The sequence below is a fragment of the Lichenostomus cassidix genome, chromosome 7 (assembly GCF_008360975.1).
Source record: "Lichenostomus cassidix isolate B80296 chromosome 7, HeHo_3.0, whole genome shotgun sequence".
Taxonomy (NCBI): domain Eukaryota; kingdom Metazoa; phylum Chordata; class Aves; order Passeriformes; family Meliphagidae; genus Lichenostomus; species Lichenostomus cassidix.
In genome coordinates this window covers 1,118,857-1,137,023 of record NC_139488.1, presented here as the reverse complement: position 1 = coordinate 1,137,023, position 18,167 = coordinate 1,118,857, and the positions used below count along the sequence as shown (strand labels likewise).

Below are 18,167 nucleotides of genomic sequence, written 5' to 3'. Positions count from 1 at the left end.
AGACTGCATGGTTACCACTTCAAATATTTTTGCTAGTTGCATCAAAATAGTAAGAAATAAATCACTTTGGACAGACTGCTCTGAAATAATGACGTGTGTCACAGGCTGTAAGTAAAACATTTGTCAGAATGACACAGTATTTTTACTGTTAAGCCTCCTGCTCCTGTTCTACAAGGGGGAATCCCCAGAACGAAGCCCACTGTTACTTCTCCTGACAACATTCAATGGGAACAATTCTGGTTGCTGGAGTCCTTGGCCATTATGCATAAAAGTGAACTGGAAATGGGCTAGATTTTGCTTTCTCATCACCATGATCAGTGTTTTTGGGCAAGGTTCACAGAAGTGCTGGTGGGAGCTGTGACTTGATCAGTTGTTTGCTGGAAAACCTTCACTTGGTTTGTTCTGCACCAGAGGCCTCTTCCTTTAGAACTGAGATTCCTCCTCTGCTAACTGAGGTTCTGATGAATTGGGAGACTTAGTTGACACAAAGCAGGGAGAAGAAAGAAGCATGTGGTGTGGGGATTCTACCAAATGTATCTCCTACTCTTTAGAATTTATTCAATACATTTCAGCATTAATTCTCAGCACCTGAGCCCTGTCAGAGTCAGCACGGTAGTCCATGCCCTCAGTGGTTGCAGGAGACGGATCACAGTGCTGGTTTTTTTCCCAATTTATTTTTTGTTGCTCATAATTATATAGTGGGTCAGAATTGCTTCTGTAAGTTCATGAAAGTGTCTTTTCATGCATGAATAGAACCCACTGTTTCTCTAAGGTGGGCAGGAAGGTTTGGCCCAGCAATCTGCAAGTATGACGTTCAAGAGGGAGAGCTTTCCCATTGCTGATTTGTGCTAGTTTCTAGTGTTTGGAGGAAACTGGGGCATCTCTCTGATGCATTTGAATCGCATGGGGCAATCCCTGCCTTTTTAATTCAGTGTCAACAGGCAGTGCCTGTGAGGAGTCAGCCAGGCTGGGACCTTCTCTGCTCTCCAAGTGCTGTGACAGGCAGGGCAGCCTCAGAGGGTTTGCCTGCTCTGAGAGATGCAGCACAGTTAAAGACGCATCACACCACCAGAAAAGGCTCTCAGCAGTGAGACAGGAGCCAGAGACCAGCTCTGCTCATGAGGAGCATGGTGCTCCAGTGTTGTGCCATGCCTGGCTCCTCAGCAGGCTGCAGGACACTGACCTGGGGCCATCTTCTACTGATGCCACTGGCTTGATCAGAGCCAAGTGAGTGGCACTTGCCTGATGCTGCTTCCATCACATTGGTGCATGGATAGACCACAGGGTGTGGTCCCTAAAGTGGAATTTTATTTTTGTTTTATTTTTTACTCTTAGCTTTTATCCCAGAGAGTTCTGGGTGCAGTGGCACACCTGACAGATGGATTTCCAGAACTTTCTGAACAATTCAGTTAGTCTTACCATTTAATTGTGCAGCACACTTGGTACTCCAGGCTAAGTATGCACTGACTACCCAGTAAACCTCTGCTTAAGTTCCTCATTGAAAACTGAACTCAAAAAAGCTCAGATCTCTTACATCCAAAAGATACGAAGTCCAAAACCACCCCTTCAAAACCTGTAGCCTTCTTAATCCTAAAATTTTGCCCTGGCTCTGGGGGAATACATGCAAACAAGACTCATAGTGTGACCTTCTCTGTTTGGTAACATAGAGAGGTTCTTTAACATGGCTTCCTAAAGCAAAACAGGCATGGAGCGAGTGTCAGTGAAATGATGGTTAGTGCAAAACTCTGGCTATCTGCTCATTAAACCCCTTAATGACAGACCTTTTAGACCTCTAGTTATTTCCTGCTGTGCCAGCCAAATTCAGCATTTCCCCATAGACAAAGCAATTTCCCAGGTGAGTGTGAATACAGGATCTGGACCTGGATGTGCACTGCTGCACTTCCATGCAACAACCTCTGCTGAACCTGTACTTCTGTGAGCATTCACCTTGCTTTATGCCTGGAGCATGGATGTGGATGTATAGAAAGATTTTTTTTTTTTTTTTAAATACCTGTGTCCATTTGCTCCTGAGTTCTGCTTCTCCAGAGAGAGAATGCTGTGCACAGCCTGGGAGTGGCTACTGTGCCCCAGAAGGGTGCAGTCACAGAAACCCGTTTCCTCAGGAGTACTGGCACAAGCCAGGCTTAGCTGTATAAATCACAGGAGCTGAGCTTAAGGAGAAATAATATAACCACATTGAGATGGGGCAGAAGAGGAATGATGGACGTGAAATGATTTCTTTATACAAAATAGCATGTCTGAGAAGGGCAGGACTGAGCTGAACGTGGAAGGCTCAACTAAAGTCACCTGTGGTGAGGCTGGGGGACACAGCCCTGGCCTTGCCAAGCTGCCTGCAGGTTTAGGTGCCCTCTGGAAAATTGCAGTTTGAGGGGCTGAAGTACAGCAGTGCTGGAAAGCCATGAAAGCAACATCCTGCACAGGCAGTGCAGAGGAAATACAGCAATGGTGTCACTGCCATACCCCTGGTGTTAGCATGTGTGCTGTTAAGTGTATATTTGTGCTCTCTTAGCTGAAGTCATTGTGCAGACTGCACAGGCTAAGTCAGCTACCACCTAAACAATTTGGAAGTCCTAGCAGACAAACAAAAGGCATTGAAATCTATTATATGCTGGATTGTAATTGGATCTGCCCTGCAGCAGGTCAGACGTGCATTCCAGACAGGTGTTTGCCCCAGCCACTAGAAGAATTGTAAAATTAATGTAAAAAGCAGTGTATTCAGTGTAGTATCTCTCCTATTAGCACAGCTGTGCTTTCAGGAAAATGCACAGCGCAGTATGAAGTCAGCTTTTAAGTACATTTATTTACTCGACAATTATTAGGAAAAACAGCTGGGTTGTTCTTTTCTGGCATCTTTTGTTTTGCTTTGTTTGAGGGCATTTTATGGCAAGAACATTTAGAAGCAGAGGGTTAGGAAATCAGATTTTTCAGACTTTGTGCTTACTTAACTCTTTATCAGATGAGTATCTTCATCTGGCTTGAGAGGAGCAGTAACATTTACTCTGGACTTGCCAAATTGGGCAAGCAGATCTGTGATACCTCCCTGGAACAGGAAACACGTTTCTCCTGCTCAGGCTCTGAGGGAAGGACGTGTGTGTGGAGCACTGGGAGGGGACATTGGCTGCCTATGGGAGTGTCCCCCAGTGCTCTGTGTGTGGCCACTGGTGCTCAGGAAGCTTTTGTGTTAAAGAACAAGCCTTCAGAAGGAGTTCCTTTTTCCTTCTGCCACATACTTAAGTCTGATAATCAATATTGCTTCAAATGCTAATTCTTTTGTTAGATTAATTCTGCAGCAGCAAGCAGGGGAGGTGACCAAGTGCTAGATTAGGTGCTGGGATCCACCATGGGGCACAGAACTCTGAATGACACAAATGTTAACCTTTCAGAGCCTCTATAAGCAGCCTGGAGAAGGTCTTTGAATGATTCTGATATCCAGGTTGCCTTTAGAGCATGGTGTTTGACCTGGCAGCGTGATTGGTTCCAGGATCTCAGGGATCTCAGGAGCTGCCATCTCCAGCATGTCAGGAGAAGTCTGGCCAGGAATGCCTTGACCATGTGCTCAGCTGGTGAGCTAATGAATGAGGGCATGAGCTGAAGCGAGTTGTGCCCTGGGACACTCTGGGTGGAAATAACTTTTCAGCATGGACCTAAATATGGCAAAGTGTGTCATTATCTTACTGCTGCTGGCACATGCACCTTGCTGAGTCCACTGGTTTACAAACTGAATGGTCAGAGGAACAAAACCAACGTCAAACACTGTTTTACAGGAACCATCATGCTGGCTAATATTTATATTCTGTTGTCAGCTGTAATTGTTAGCAATAACATATCAAAGTAGGAAAGGGAGAAGTTAAATACCATCTTATAAGATATGCTGTAGGTGTACTCAGAGCACTCTCTTTTCCCAGTCTTGAGAAATGGGGTTTTTTATCCATCCTTTAAGGCCAAAATGAAAATCGTGTTTTAGTTGGATTTTGAGTTACTTTTCAGAAACAGCAGTCCAATTAAAGATATTTCAAACAGGACAGCACAGTATGGATAGATCAGGAAACAGTTTTAGGTGAGATTGTCAGACTGAAATTGCAGCTCCTCAGAGCCCTGTTGACAGAAACCAGTCACAGGTCTGGTGATTGCTCACTGGGACCTGCAAACTCACCCTTCTTTGGACTGCTGTCTTGTTACTTAGTGCACACAGCAGGCAGATCAGTGTGAACCATTAAAATAACATTTATGTCATTGTTTAATGTGGCTGTTTAATACAGGCTTGTGTGTATAAATCATAGAAGTTGAGCTTAATGGAGCAATAAAGTAACCACATTCAAAAGGGGCAGAAGAGAGGAATGATGGACGTGACATGATTTCTTTACACAACATAGTACATCTGAGAAGGGTAGGACTGAGCTGAATGTGGAAGGCTCAACTAAAGTCACCTGTGGTGAGGCTGGGGGACACAGCCCTGGCCCTGCCAAGCTGCCTGCAGGTGTGGCTGCCTTCTGCATCCATGTCTCTCTTTGCCAGCCTTCCCCTCGGATGCTTTGGCACTGCAGGTGCTGCTGTGTCAGAATACACAGGCACAGCCTTGCTGTGAGTAGCCCATGTGAGCCCCTGCAGGAGCCCAACCCAGCTGGGCAGGCTCTGCACAGGCTGCAGCAGGGGCAGGCTAGGGGCAGGGGCAGGCTAGAGCCGTGCTGGGTGTGGCTGCCATGCACTGCTGCAGTGCATATTACCTGAGCAGCAGCAGCAGGAAGAAACTCCAGAACCAGTCTGGCTGGAGAGTTACCCTTGTGATAACTCAGTGCTGCTGCAGGCAGGAGAGAGAGGGTGCCTGCTGTCCAACAGGAGCCTTTCAAAGCTGTCACCACTCTCGTTTCTCAGGTGTCCCTGGAAACACAGGATGTTACAGAGCCTCTGGCTTCTGGGGGAACATGAAGTGCCATATCTTAATCATTTCTCTCCCCTCCATCCCTTTGATATTTCAAATGTCAAAGGAATTCTTTCAGGAAAGAAGAGTAAAGTGATCTGTTTCCACTTGTGCTCCAGACTTCCCATAAATAAATAAGACTTCCCATGAATAAAAAGTTGCAACTTTTTGGTAACTCAGTTTTCTCTCCATTAAATTAGAATTTCAAACTCATTCCTGCAATTGTGCCAATTGAATGTAGAGACGAGCTGCAGACACACGGCTGCCAAAAGGTCCAGAAAAGTACAGAGGTTGGTTTTGAAAGATGCCTGTGCCACCAGCCAAGTTTGTGTGTTTAGGTGCCTACCCTGCTTAAATGTGTTAGACAATTATATTAGGAACCAGGCTGCTGAGTGTCAAAGTACCATCAACTTTGCAGCTCTAGACTCTTTCATGTCCAAAGAGGTTTGAAAATGGGGACTTGTATTCCTTATTTGCTGAACAGATTCTTAAAATACTGCTAAGTCATAATGTTTCTGTTGTTGTTTGTCTATTTTGTCTGATTAGGCTCTAGCAGAACAATTGCAATCTCTTTTACTTTGTGTTTGTGCTGTGCTGGATACACATAGCCCTGATTTTAGTTCACATGTACATGCAAGTTCAGTAAAAATAACAATAGTTTTACTAATGAGGATAACTCTGTGAAGCCAGGATTCATGCTAAATTAGTATCCATTAGTGGCTTAGATCTATAATGAATATTTCCTTGCTCTCTGTTGTGCATCTCAATTCATTACGGAGAACTCCAGAATATTTTATTAACAACATTTTTATTTTCTTCCTGGAACTCTTGCCCAAAACTATTGGAAAAGCATATGTTTTCCTGTAACATCAGAACGAGACAAATGGCACTGCTTGCTTTTATTATTGTACAGAAGTGGTTTTCCTTTGGACCCAGACAGACTTGGCAATGGAGAGTAACTGGAGACTAATGGACACAAGCTTCAAAGCTCTCTGTCTGGCCCTTGTTAGACAAAAAAAAAAAAAAAATCTGGTCTCTGTTCTAATCAGTCCTGATTATAATGAAAAGTACTCCAGCTCCAAGCTCCTGGGGAACCTCTTACCTTTACTCAGAGAGGGAGTGGGCAGCAAGTGCTGTCCCCTTAAGCATCTGCAGGAGAAAAATGAATGGGGGAAAAAGGAAAAAAGTGAGACAGAGTAATTTTATGCTCTGGAAACTGGACAATTCATCTCTCTACAGGTATTTATTCTGGTGGCCTTTAGGGACATTTTCTAGTCACAGCAGAAGAAAGGCTAAAACTGTTTCAAGGAGTTTCCATACTTAAGTGAGTGCAAACTGTATTCATTTGAATGTAGCAAAACTAGTTAAATTCAGATCCCTTTTCTAATTTGTTGCATCAGAATCTTTCTGAGATTTGCTCCCCCATTATCCCATCAAATAGCACCTATTTATCCATTTATTTATTTCTTCACATACATTGAGGAAGAAAAGGGAAGGAGTCGCTCCCCCCAGTGAGGGCCATCTGCTCTTTTCGTATTTGGAGGGAAAAAACCCTACAATTAGTGTCTTGTTCATCTTTTTGTTTTACCAAAAAAAGAGAGGGAAAGAAAGTAAAAGAACTATTATGCAAATATCTGCAATTTGGTTTCAAATATTCTTTGTACTATGATGAGCAATTTCCTTTAATACAAACTCAGCCTACTTGCCAGAACCTTTTTTTTTCCTGCCTTAATATAGGGAAGGGGAAAAAAACCCAACTTTTATGAGTTGGGGGTATGCTATGTTCCTCTGGTGGCAAATTTGTCTCATCCTTTTTTTCCTTTCTTTCTTTTTTTCTTTGGCACTATTACAGCTGTTATTCTGTAAGTTGTCAAAAAGATGTCATATAGATGTTTTTGAGGGAAAAAAAAGGGAGCCAAAATAGCTCTACAAAGCCACAATTTCATCTCACTTTTCATTGTTCCATTGCCATGATGAAGTCCTTGAAATGGAGGATTCAGTGAATGAGAGAGAGGAGCTTTCTCCTTGTTACGTTTGAATGCCAGTTGCTTGTGATGGCAGCATTGCCTCAAAGAACAGTTCTGTAGGGTTTGTATGAGGAGCTCTTGTGCTACTGGTCAGGGGTATGAGCTTTAGGGTCAAATAGCATAGCCAGGATTAAACCTTCTGGCCCTTGGTCCTGGACCAGCTTGGTCACTGAAACCTAGTGTGGTAGCTGAAAAGTATTTATGGTCTGGAACAGGGAAATAAAGTTTTTTCTGCGTGAAAAGCTGAAGGGTGGAAAAAAACAAAATGAACTCATCCAAGATCTGTTGGGAGAGGACATGGAAGAATCAGAAGCTGAGCTCTGCCCCTGGGCTATGACTGCATTGCCACAAGCCCGGGTTTAGGCTGTGCTGTGCTGGTCATGTCCTAATGGCTTCACAGATCTGACTTTCAGTAGGACTTAAAATCACCAAACACATTGGAAAAGCCCACACTAAACCTCCTGATTCTTAACCCTTTGCAGGCTGAACTTTGGGAAAGCATCAGTCAACATACAACCATTACATGCTTAAGTCTATAAAACACTGAGCCTAAATTCTCTGATCTGTCTGTGCTCTGATTTTAGCACAGTTTCATCAAATCCCTTGCCACAAAATCATCTTGCCATACACAGGGGGCATCGTTTGCTTGCATAACATGAAGATGATGCCCAATGGATTGACCACAAGTTGGGAAAATATATTGAGGAAGCAAAATTAAGGCAAGTAAAACAAGACCAAGGAGACCTTTAAGTAAAGCCAAGTGTGTAACACCTACATCTTTGTTTCTGTGGCTGCAGTGCAACAGGGAATGTAGGGCAGGAATTTTAGATTTGTGCAGATGGTCTGACTCTGGTTTTTGGGACTCTGATCATCAAGTGTGCACTGTATCAAACTGGATTCTCCCTAGGTATGCCTAGCACTGAATAGACAGGAATTCATGGTGCTGATGGAATTCAGGAGTTCAAGGACACTGATGCCCTTTAGTCACTCAGTGGGAAATCTTTTGCCTAGAGTCTTTGAGCACACTGGAGTAACTTTTGGGTCACTTTTATTGTTACAGGAAGCTCTCATCATGGCCAGCATGGACCACCCACACCTGGTGAGACTCCTGGGTGTCTGCTTGAGCCCAACCATTCAGCTGGTCACTCAGCTGATGCCTCACGGCTGCCTCCTGGATTATGTCCATGAACATAAGGATAACATTGGCTCCCAGCTCCTGCTGAATTGGTGTGTCCAAATAGCTAAGGTACGTGGTTCATGTTGGGTTTTTTTAATAAGTTTTTATCCGTTTCATAACTAACATCAAAATCTGATGTTCCTTTTTGTTTGTGTTGGGTTTTTCCAGGTCTGTTTTTGTTTTGAAGAAGGTTGGGTAGGTTGGGTTTCAGTTCTTGAAATTCACGCTATTTTGGCTGCTTACAGTATTGTAGATGACCTGCCAATATGTGAACCAAGGTGTTTTTCTTGACTGTCTTTCCAACTCACTGTTACTGACAGGTAGGGAGTGGTTTTTTGAGGGGTGAGTGAGGGAAGAAGCTCCCATGTGACACATCTGGGACTGAACACAGGATGATTTTTCAGCCTCTTCTGTTGCTCACTGTTCATACATACTGATTTAACCTGGTGGTGGTTTTCAACGCTTCTGGATCTGCATTGCCAATTAAATCATGGCATGCCATCAATTGTCTGCCCCCACAATGCCAGGAAGATAAACATCTCCTTCATGTCACTCCTTGAGTGGTGATCCTGCTGTGTTTGGGTCGCAAACTGTCCTTGTCCAATGTTTTACAGGTGGTTTTGGGTATATTTAGGTATTCAGTGTTGTACTAAGAACAAGTACTCAGTATTAAGGAAATTAGTTGCTAAGAATAACATGATCTGGTGGTGCAGCAGGCCATAGCTTTTATCCATTTAAAGTCTCTTTTGAACTAGAGTTGTTTACAATGATGTTACTACAAGTGACAATCTGGAGCTTGCTTTTTACTTTGAGTTGTTTGGAAGTTGTTTAAAATTTTAGGTTATATTGGTGAAAATGCTTGTTACAAATGTGTGCCACAAACTCCTACTGTACTTTAAATCTGCAGCTTTACGCGTATTTTCTACAACATCTATTACAAAATCTTCAAGTTGTTATGTTATTCTTTTAGCACTGAACAGAAACCTGGAGATTCAACAATTGTTTTGCTGGGCCAAATATCAAGTAAACATTTGCCTCTTTTAAAAACTTAAATACAAAATGTGCTCTTACAAAAGTAAGAAAATGTAGAAATTTGGCCAGCCCTGAGTTTTTCTTCAAGAAGAGCAGAAGTTTGAGGTGCATCCTGAATAGGGACTGTTTTCTTTCCAGAATCAGATCTGTTGTCAAACCTTACTGAAGGAGAGAGCAGATGGAGCAACTGTAGTGCTGGGTAGAGGGGCTGGTCCTTAGAAGAGGTGGGGGGAATCCAAACCCCACAATCTGACATTGCAGTATTTTGTGCTGTGGTATTAAAGCAGCCAGAGTTGCCTGGGAATACTGGAGCACACTGGTGGGGATTGCCGGTATGGAGATGTGCAAAGGTTTATCTGAGGCTGTTACCAGACCAGGGAAGGTGGGAGAGAAAATCCATATTCCTGTTTGAGTTCATTCTCTCAACACAGCCTCCTACCCATCTGTTCTCCACTCTCTTGATTGATAGTGGCTGTTATTATTTATTGCAAAACATTTACACAGTGGCATCCGTGCAGAGGTAATCCTCCGTAATTTTCACTTTGTGTGTGTATGGCCCTTGACTCCTTGGAGCAGTGGCTGTGCTGGCTTTGCTGTGGACCCTGTAGTGGAGCATTTAGCCTGGTCCATGGCTTACAGAGCTGGCAGATCCATGGGAGGGCCTGTGGAAGGTGGGCCATGGCTTTCTCGTAGTGATTCTTACCAAAGCAAAGCAGCTTATGAACTGATTCCCACTGCAAATGGTTTCAGCTTAATGCAGGGTTTGGATTTAGGGACACTCCCTGGAAAATTGTTGCCTGCTGCTTTTCCTGATCATCCCTGTGATGTGGGAGGAGAAGATGAGGTATCACAGATATTTGAGATCTGAGGTGGTAACCAAGCAGTGCAAAGGAGTGAGATCATACATGTAATATTAACTGATAAATTGTCAGGAAGAGAAAGGGAGTTCCTTTATAATAAAAGGTGGCCTATTGCTGAGAGAGTTTAGTGAAGTTTAGCTAGTTTATTGAAATTTAATTAAATTTGTCTTCTTCCACATCACAATAATCATGTCAGTTGGGGTGAAAGGGTGTACACAAAAAATTGTTTCAGAGATGTTAAGAAGAAAAATCTTCAACATCACCAGACAAGGAGTTCCTTTATCCCAAAAAGTGTAATAAAAGCAATACTTGTTTTGCATTAATTTGTCACATTTAAGAGTGACTAGGATTCAGTCTGCTGCCTGCAAACAGGAAGGGTTCAGTTTGCCTTGAAATAGACTGGTCTCCAGAGGAATGAGTGCAGAAGGCAGCATCAGGCACAAATTCCCATTCACTGCAGGACAGGTCTGTGTGTATCCCACATTCCTGTATGCACTGTGCTACGGTTCAGGTGCTCCCATATGGCTTGAAAGTGTCTCTCCACGTGTGGCTTTTCTAGGATATGGGGAATGATTCACTGTGTCTTTCTGAAAGTTACCAAAAGTGTGATTAGCAGAGTAGTAAGAGGTGAAAATCATCAGTGACTTGCCAGTCCTGTGGTCTGCTCCGTTCTACCTTCACCTTCCCTCTCTTTATGCTGAGGATTTTCCCCAACAAGAAGAGGACTGAAGCCACTGGAAATGCCTCAGATCTGAATTTCAGGCTGATTTTTACAAATTGTTTAAAATCAAGTTGCTGCAACAACACAGTCCCTCCCTAACTGCGCTTTTCTCCATCTGCCAGTGTGCAGGCACTATTTATCGAAGTCATTGCTTCAGAGTTCACTTGTTCTGCCAGGCTGTTCATTTCCATATGTCTCTACTTCTGTACAACTAGATGCAAAACTAGTTAGGCACTGTGCCTGGTTGCCAACCCACATATGGCTCTGGAGATAGCTTCTGAAGGTTGATGACAGGGCAGTTATAAAGTATTATCTACTGCCAATTGGAAAAAGCTTGGGTGCTTTTTCTCTTTGCTCATACAGATTGTGTTGAATTTATTCTGATGTTACATCATTGTAGGGTAATTGTGTACTCCTTCCAGAAGCTTTAGCTCCTTATTTTATGGATGAAAGCTATAAAAATAGAGTAGCCCCCAAGCGTTCTGCATAAAACATGGTTGTTAGACAGCAGCTGAGTCTGAGGGGGCTCTTCCCTTCTGCTTTGCAGATACACAAGGCAACTCCTGGTGTCTCACTTCGATGGCTGCTGTCTTGCTTGGCAATGAATGTTTAACCTTTTAGCTCTGAGATCAGCACAGCAATTTAATGTGCAGTTTGCTGTCCAGTAAAGCAGTGAACTGTACTCACATATCGAGATACTTTGTAATGGGAGCAAGAGTGTCCACCTTGGTGACCTCAGGGCGTGGAAGGATGGAATGATTCTTCATGAACACCCGTACTTGAGTTGGTGTTGACTACTCAAGTAGTTGTTGACTACTTGAGAAATGGATTGAGACTCAAACTCTGTAAGGATGGCACAAGCCTGGAAGTGAATTCTCAGTAGGTGAATTGCATCCTTCTCAGCCAGGGTGTGACAAGTACTCGTAAGTCAGGCAGATTCCACAAAGAAACAGAAAAAAAGTGCTGTGTGCATTGATATTTCAGTGTGTTCGAGAGAGTTTCTCTCAGCAAGGGATGCCCCAGCACACCCAAACACACAACCTGGAGGTGTGAGGGTGAGGACATTCTTACAGAAAAGCCTTCAAGAAGGGAAGACACGTGTGGAGGGTTTTAGTCAGGAAAAGTTGGTTACACTCTGCCACTGGATGAGGTTATCTAAGACACCTGTGTTTGAGGCTGTATCCTCTCTCTGTTGCTCCAGCGGAAAATAAGCCGAAGTTCTGTTGGAATTATGATCGTGGGCCTTTGTGCTGTGCTAAACTCTCTCTGTCTCTCTCAGGGGCTTAGAGAAATGCAGTGTTGCTTTTGTAATGTTGCATACAACACATGCTAACTTCAACATGGACCTGGGAAGTCCCATCTCCTCTTATACTGTTTTTTTTAATTGTTAAAATTAAAATTTCATTCTGCTGCTGTAGATTTGCATTACATCTGCACTCATTTTGCTGGGTGGTGTTCTAGTGCAGAGGAACTTTTCCTGCCCCAAAGAAGTCAAGGTAGAGGAAGATACAGGAAGCAATCTTCCTAACACAAGGTAGCTTGCCTATGATCACCTAGCCTGTGGAGGAGAGCTCAGCTTTCCTGGGTCTTAGCAGGAGCCCCATTCTGTTTTGCCCTGTATCCCACAGGGGCTGCCAGACCTGGTTTTTGTGTTCTGAACTATAATAATTCTTTCACAACCCCTCAGAGTAGTAACGAGGTAAAGCAGAAGTAGGTTGTTACAATGGAATGTTGTGGAAGGAAAACCAAGTACTTCAGGGGATTACTTTTTATACCTTTTCAATATAAAAGAATTCTCAAATTACCTTAACTAAAGCCCTGCACAGCATCAGTTATCCAGGTATGCAGGAAAACAATGTTTGAAAATACTCTAGGAAGGAAAAAGAGAGGGGAACTTGGGGATCAAATTTTAATGAAGCCAATGCACGTCTTCAGGTCTGCTGAGTGTTATTCCAGCACACTTGGAGTCGTTGCTGTCTCAAAGGATTCCCTTCCACAGATACAGAGCTGCAGCTGGAAGCCTCCAGGAGCCACCAAGCCAAAGGCTCTTGCAAAGCCTGCATGCTGCTTCTTCCTGCTGCTGTTGTACCTGTTCTTTTTAGCTGGTGTCCCCTGCCTGCTGCTGAAGCCTCTCTCCAGTCAGGCTTTTTTGGGAAGGCGTATTTATTACTGCACTTCTCAACTGGGTATAAACTCACAGGCTGTGTGAAATTCAAAGGATTGATGTTGATTTGTGCAGCTGAGAAGCTGAGCCAGAAGCTGGTTCAGTGTTCACCTCACATCCTACATCCAGTGGGTTTGGGCCTGCACTCCTCATGTCTGGGGAGAGGGAGGCTCTGAGCAGGGAGGGCTGGGGGCAAGTGAGGTGGCACTGTGAGGTGAGGAGCCTTTCTCCTCCATCGAGACTTGATGGAGTAGGAACAACTTTTTAGAGACTGCTTTTGTTATTCTGCTACACATGGCATGAGAGACAAGCTGTGTGAGCCGAAAGGAACTGGGGGTAACTGGGCAGGTTGGGAAGAGGTGCAGGACAGTGGCTGTGGTTCAAGGTCTTTGTTTTTCATTAAAGAAGCCTACCCTACAGCTCAGTGGCTCACTCATCCTGGAGTGAGCAAAGGAGCTTAATGACAGTCATCTATCAGCTGTCCACATTTTAAGCTTCAAGATGTGTCTGTTCCCAGAGCTCCTTGCCATGACAAGGCTAATTGTACAATCATAATGCCATTGCAGCCCCTCCTGACGTGCTGACACTGGCCAGGAGCAGGGCCAAGGGCTCTGATAATTATCGCTGCCAGCAAGTCCATTAGCATAAATGGAGTTTGCTAATGGGGCTGCTCTGTGAGGAAGTGCAGTGTACAGAAGAGTAGGATCTAAACCAAGGGCTATGAAATTAAAACCATATTGAAACAAGGGTTTAATTTTGTGGAGGAGCAAAATCAAAATACATGGGGGAAAGTGTCATTTTCCTCTCTTGAATCACTCTACGATTTCCTTTTTCTGTTCCTATTCGTCATGACTATTTTTCTCACTCAGCTGGAAAGCCTGGATATTCACAGATGGAAAGGAAGGATCCTTTTCTGGTGTCATTGGAGAGCTCTCGCTCCCAGAAAAATTATTCCATCAAGTCTCAGAGGGGCATTACCCAACCTTGCCCATACCCAGGGATTTTTTGGTACCCTGCTGGGTGGCTCCCAAAAGTTCATACAAACTTCAGAAGCCCTTGCAGCAAAATTCAAAGTGGATCTTGCAGAGTTCTTCATCCCAGCTTTTAATTTCTAAGTGGTGGAAGGGTTCTGATTTCTTTCTTGCTGTGATGAACTGGGCTGTCTTGGGCATATGTGAGATGCTGGGCAAGTTTCTTTTGATCCTCTCAGACGTTAATTTTTTTTTTTCCCCATGCAAGGCAGGGCAGTAAGTAGGGCAGTGAACATTGGTGTTCACATGTGATCTGCCATGCTGATTGATATGGGGACCTTGAGTGCAGCCAGTGCAAGCAGGCTGAGACAGAGCATCAGGGCCTGGTGACCTTCCCTTGGCTGTGGCTGGAAATAATTCTCCAAGTAAATCAGGGAATTGATCCTATTAAGAACAATTGCAGCATCTGTGCATTTGTGTGTTTCCGTGGCAGGCACAGTATTCCATATTTTCCTGCATAACTCTGTACTGATTTATAGTGAATCCCACACAGTTTTCTTCCCTTTTGTTCAACCAGTCATTTCTTCTGGAGTATTGAACTGGTTCAGTACCTTTTCTACCAAACCCAGTAGTCCACAGAGGTTTCCTGTGGAAAGTATTAAATGAAGGCAAGCACAAGAAAATTCGTCAACTTAAATGCTGAGCAAGTTCTTCTCATTTCCCTTTCTCTTTTCCTCTCAGATGAACTATCCTCTTACTAAATTCCCAGTCATTCTTTTGCTGTAATTTTCTTTTGCTTTCTTTACTTCTATTTTCCCCCTACTTTTGCAGTACTTTGCGTCAGCTCCTGTTTCCTGTTGCTTTTCCTGCAGTGTCACCATTTCTCCTTCCCTCTCACTCCCTGGCTGCTTGGCTCCCTTTCATACCTGCTCCATGCTCTGAAGGAGCACAGGATTGTCATGTCTGCCACACATCAGCGTTCTTATGTTGTCCTGTCTCACTCCAGGGTTTAGGGCAGGACTCAGTTCCTTCATTTCTCTCATAATCATAAAGAATAAACCACTGGGTTTTGAGGGTTTAAATACCACCTCACTGATGGCTGCATGAACCCCATGTGCAGTTCTACTTGGTGGGGGACGAATATTGGAGGCTAGAGGGTTGCATCAGAACCACAGGAACAAAAATCTGACTCCCAAATCCTGGATTATCTAGGCTTCCTCTTCCCTCCTCCCTAAAAATCCAATGTTTCCAAAAACAGTTCTGTGGTTCATGATTGTCAGGGAAAAAACAAGGCAGAATTCCCAGCCATTTACAAATCACATCAGCCCTTGCGGAGGTAGAGAAATGAGTGATTTATTGCACAGAGATAGACAATTTATTGTTTTGTTAAATGAAAGGTGCACTTAGCCCTGACATTTATGGGGTTTCTGATATTAGAGACCTGACAGCCCCGGGCTACAGAAGCTCTGGTGGCTTTGCCTCGACGCCCCAGCGTTCTCATCAAGCACACTGAGCTGACTTTGGGGACACAGGATGCACTCAACATTAGATTTTCCCTAGCAGTCCCCAACAGACTGGCTTGGGAAAGCATTATTGAAAACCACTCTTAAATCAAATTCAAGATATTATAGGAGCCCCTACTAGGGTCTGTCAGGATTTCCATTATAAGCACATATTTTTCAGGTTTATAACTCAACCATAAAATTCTGCAGGATTGTGACTTGGCATAAAATGTCTCAGCCCAAAGCATTTTTTTTTATTATTATTCCAGAAATGTGTGTATTTGGCTATTTTTTTAAGTTGCAGAAGTTCAGAAATGAAAGCTGGATTATTCTCTCTATATACCCATAAATTAAAATGCATTTTCCCCTAGTGAGTAGCTTTCTCCCAACATTGTATTTTATAACAAAACTGATGCTGCTTGGATAACTACAAGAAAACAAGGGCCAAGGTACAAGGAGCACATAATAGATACATCATGTGTTATATAATAATAATTATTATTAAAATTAATTATTAAATATATGTTATTACCTGTTTTTACATTATTATTATTGTATAATAATAATATAATATGTATTAATTTATATATCTAGTCCATTGGCCAGAATAATATCCTCACTGCTTCTGTTTTTATTTAATGTCTGTGTTAGCAGAGGATATCATATTCCACACTCCTGCAACACATTAATATCTTCTGATAAGAGAGGAAATATAACTGGGTTATGTGTCCCATGGAAAATACCAAGCATTAAAAGAATGCATTGCCCTGAACTGAAACAGGTCTGAGCAGGTTTGAATTTTCCAAATGAAGATTTTTTTTTTTCGAGACCTTTGAAAAGTCTTTGGATTCGTATTGCCTTTTTTTAATTTAATGCTTAAAATTGTTTTGAAAGAAAACAATACAGCTGTCTTTCAGAATGAGTTTTGAGCTGTTTTTTTCCAAAATGGTATTTTGTCAGGTTGTTCCACGTAAATAAACCAAGTCAGTTTAAGAGAAGACAACTTTATTTTCCAAAATTTAGGGTTTATTTCCTAACCTTTGAGAATTTTTTTATTTCCACAAGGCATAAATACTGTTTATATACACAAGACAGAAGATTTGGTGTTTCTGAACTGGAAGGTGACTCTTTCTGCAATGACTTTGTTTTGGGGTTTGGGTTTGGACTTAAATACAAATTTTGTGTTTTCACATAGAGGTAATCATAAGTCTAAAATACACCAGCCAGGTGATGTAGACAAGGTGTGTTGTCATCACTACATACAGCTCTGACTTTGCCTTCTCTAGATAACAGTGAAAAGCATCCACTTATACCCAAAAAACAAAGTCAAATTGTAAAAAGTGCAGTGGTTTGGGGGTATGTGAGGTTTATCACAAGAGAGTTTAAATGTTTGGGTGTTTTTAGTCGAGCTAAATGCAGTTTTGTATGCTGAGTGTTAGCTGTAAATTTAGCATGGTTAAATACCCAAGAGGAAAACAAGTGTGTAAGGTAAAAAACAGCAGTGGCATGAGAATGAATGAGTCTTAACTGGTTGTGAATAAATTTAGAGTGGAGATTAGGAGAAGGTTATTAGCCACTATAAGTTGGTAAAGTTCTCAAACCCCGCAGAAATAATGCACAATATTTAATGATTTTTAAGATGGAGCTTGGTAAGTTTATGAGGTATGTGTGGATTGAATGGCATGGTTGCTTTCAGGGGGCACAATTTGATGACACCACAACTTTTAGTTCCCTGTTGTGAGGCTGGGCAGTGACAGGAAAAGAACAAGCAATGGAAGGATGTGTATCCACACTTTGCTCAGAGACAGCCCAGCTCTGAAATTTGGAGCTTCAGGAGACAGAGATCAAGCTGTGGTTTGCACCTTGGATTGTTTCTTGTTTTTCTATTTCTTACTTGCTCACCTTATTCCATCTTAATTCAAATTAAATCAGATTCTCATTCCATTAGCTGAACTGAATAATGCATCACTCAGTTTTCATTGAAATCAGCCAGGCTATTCAAGCAATGATGATGCTCTTCTTGTGAGTAAACACATCAGAATCAATCTTGTGTGTTCAGCACGCTTCACCCTAAGAAAGAAAATGAAGCTTTCACTTCATCTCTCTTTTTTCCCTTTGCCTTTGCCTAGGGCTTGCTATCAGTAATTCATAAGTATGTGTACAGTAGGTGGAAAAAACACATAATGGAATTATTTAATGAAGACTTTATTAAATTTAAACATAAGGGTTCTAGTTTGTGTTGGAGACTAATGACTCAAAACACTTACTCTGCAAAAGTGGCAGTTCAGAGAAAAGATGAAATAACAGTGTCTCCGATTTTGGCTACATTTAAAAACATCTCATTATAGTTCAGAGCTCGCCCACCTGGACAATATTTTAGTGATGAGGGAATTTATTCTATGTTTTCCCAGTCTTTCCCTATCTATCTTGCCTTCCAGTTCCCATTGTTTCTGGTGAGATATTCAGACCTACACATCTTTTCGGATTACCAGTATTCACAGGCTAATGTCTCATTTTGTCTGTCACCATTGTTGCATCCCTCCCATTAGTTATGAATTCTTTTCTACTCTGCTCCGTACAAGTACAGCTTGTTACCTCCTTCTCTGTAATCTTTCCAATTTTGCTCTTACTTGACTTTCTTTCCCATACACTGTTCTGTCTTTCTGAGACTAAAATCTTAATAATGGTATTACACTCTGTACAGTTCTGTGTATCTTGAAGTACAAGACTAAGACTAATAATAAATCTTTTTACATCTCATTTGAAAACCATGA

At 42.5% G+C, this 18,167-nt stretch overlaps 1 protein-coding gene across 4 annotated transcripts in view; it reads left to right on the top strand.

The window, feature by feature from the left end:
* The window catches only part of ERBB4 (erb-b2 receptor tyrosine kinase 4), a 552,538-nt gene that overhangs the window by 456,892 nt on the left and 77,479 nt on the right, over positions 1-18,167 (top strand). For all 4 annotated transcript variants that reach the window (XM_085065694.1, XM_085065696.1, XM_085065698.1 and 1 more), the window contains exon 20: positions 8,027-8,212. In XM_085065694.1, coding sequence (XP_084921820.1) covers positions 8,027-8,212 — 186 coding nt within the window. The remainder of the gene's footprint in view (positions 1-8,026; positions 8,213-18,167) is intronic.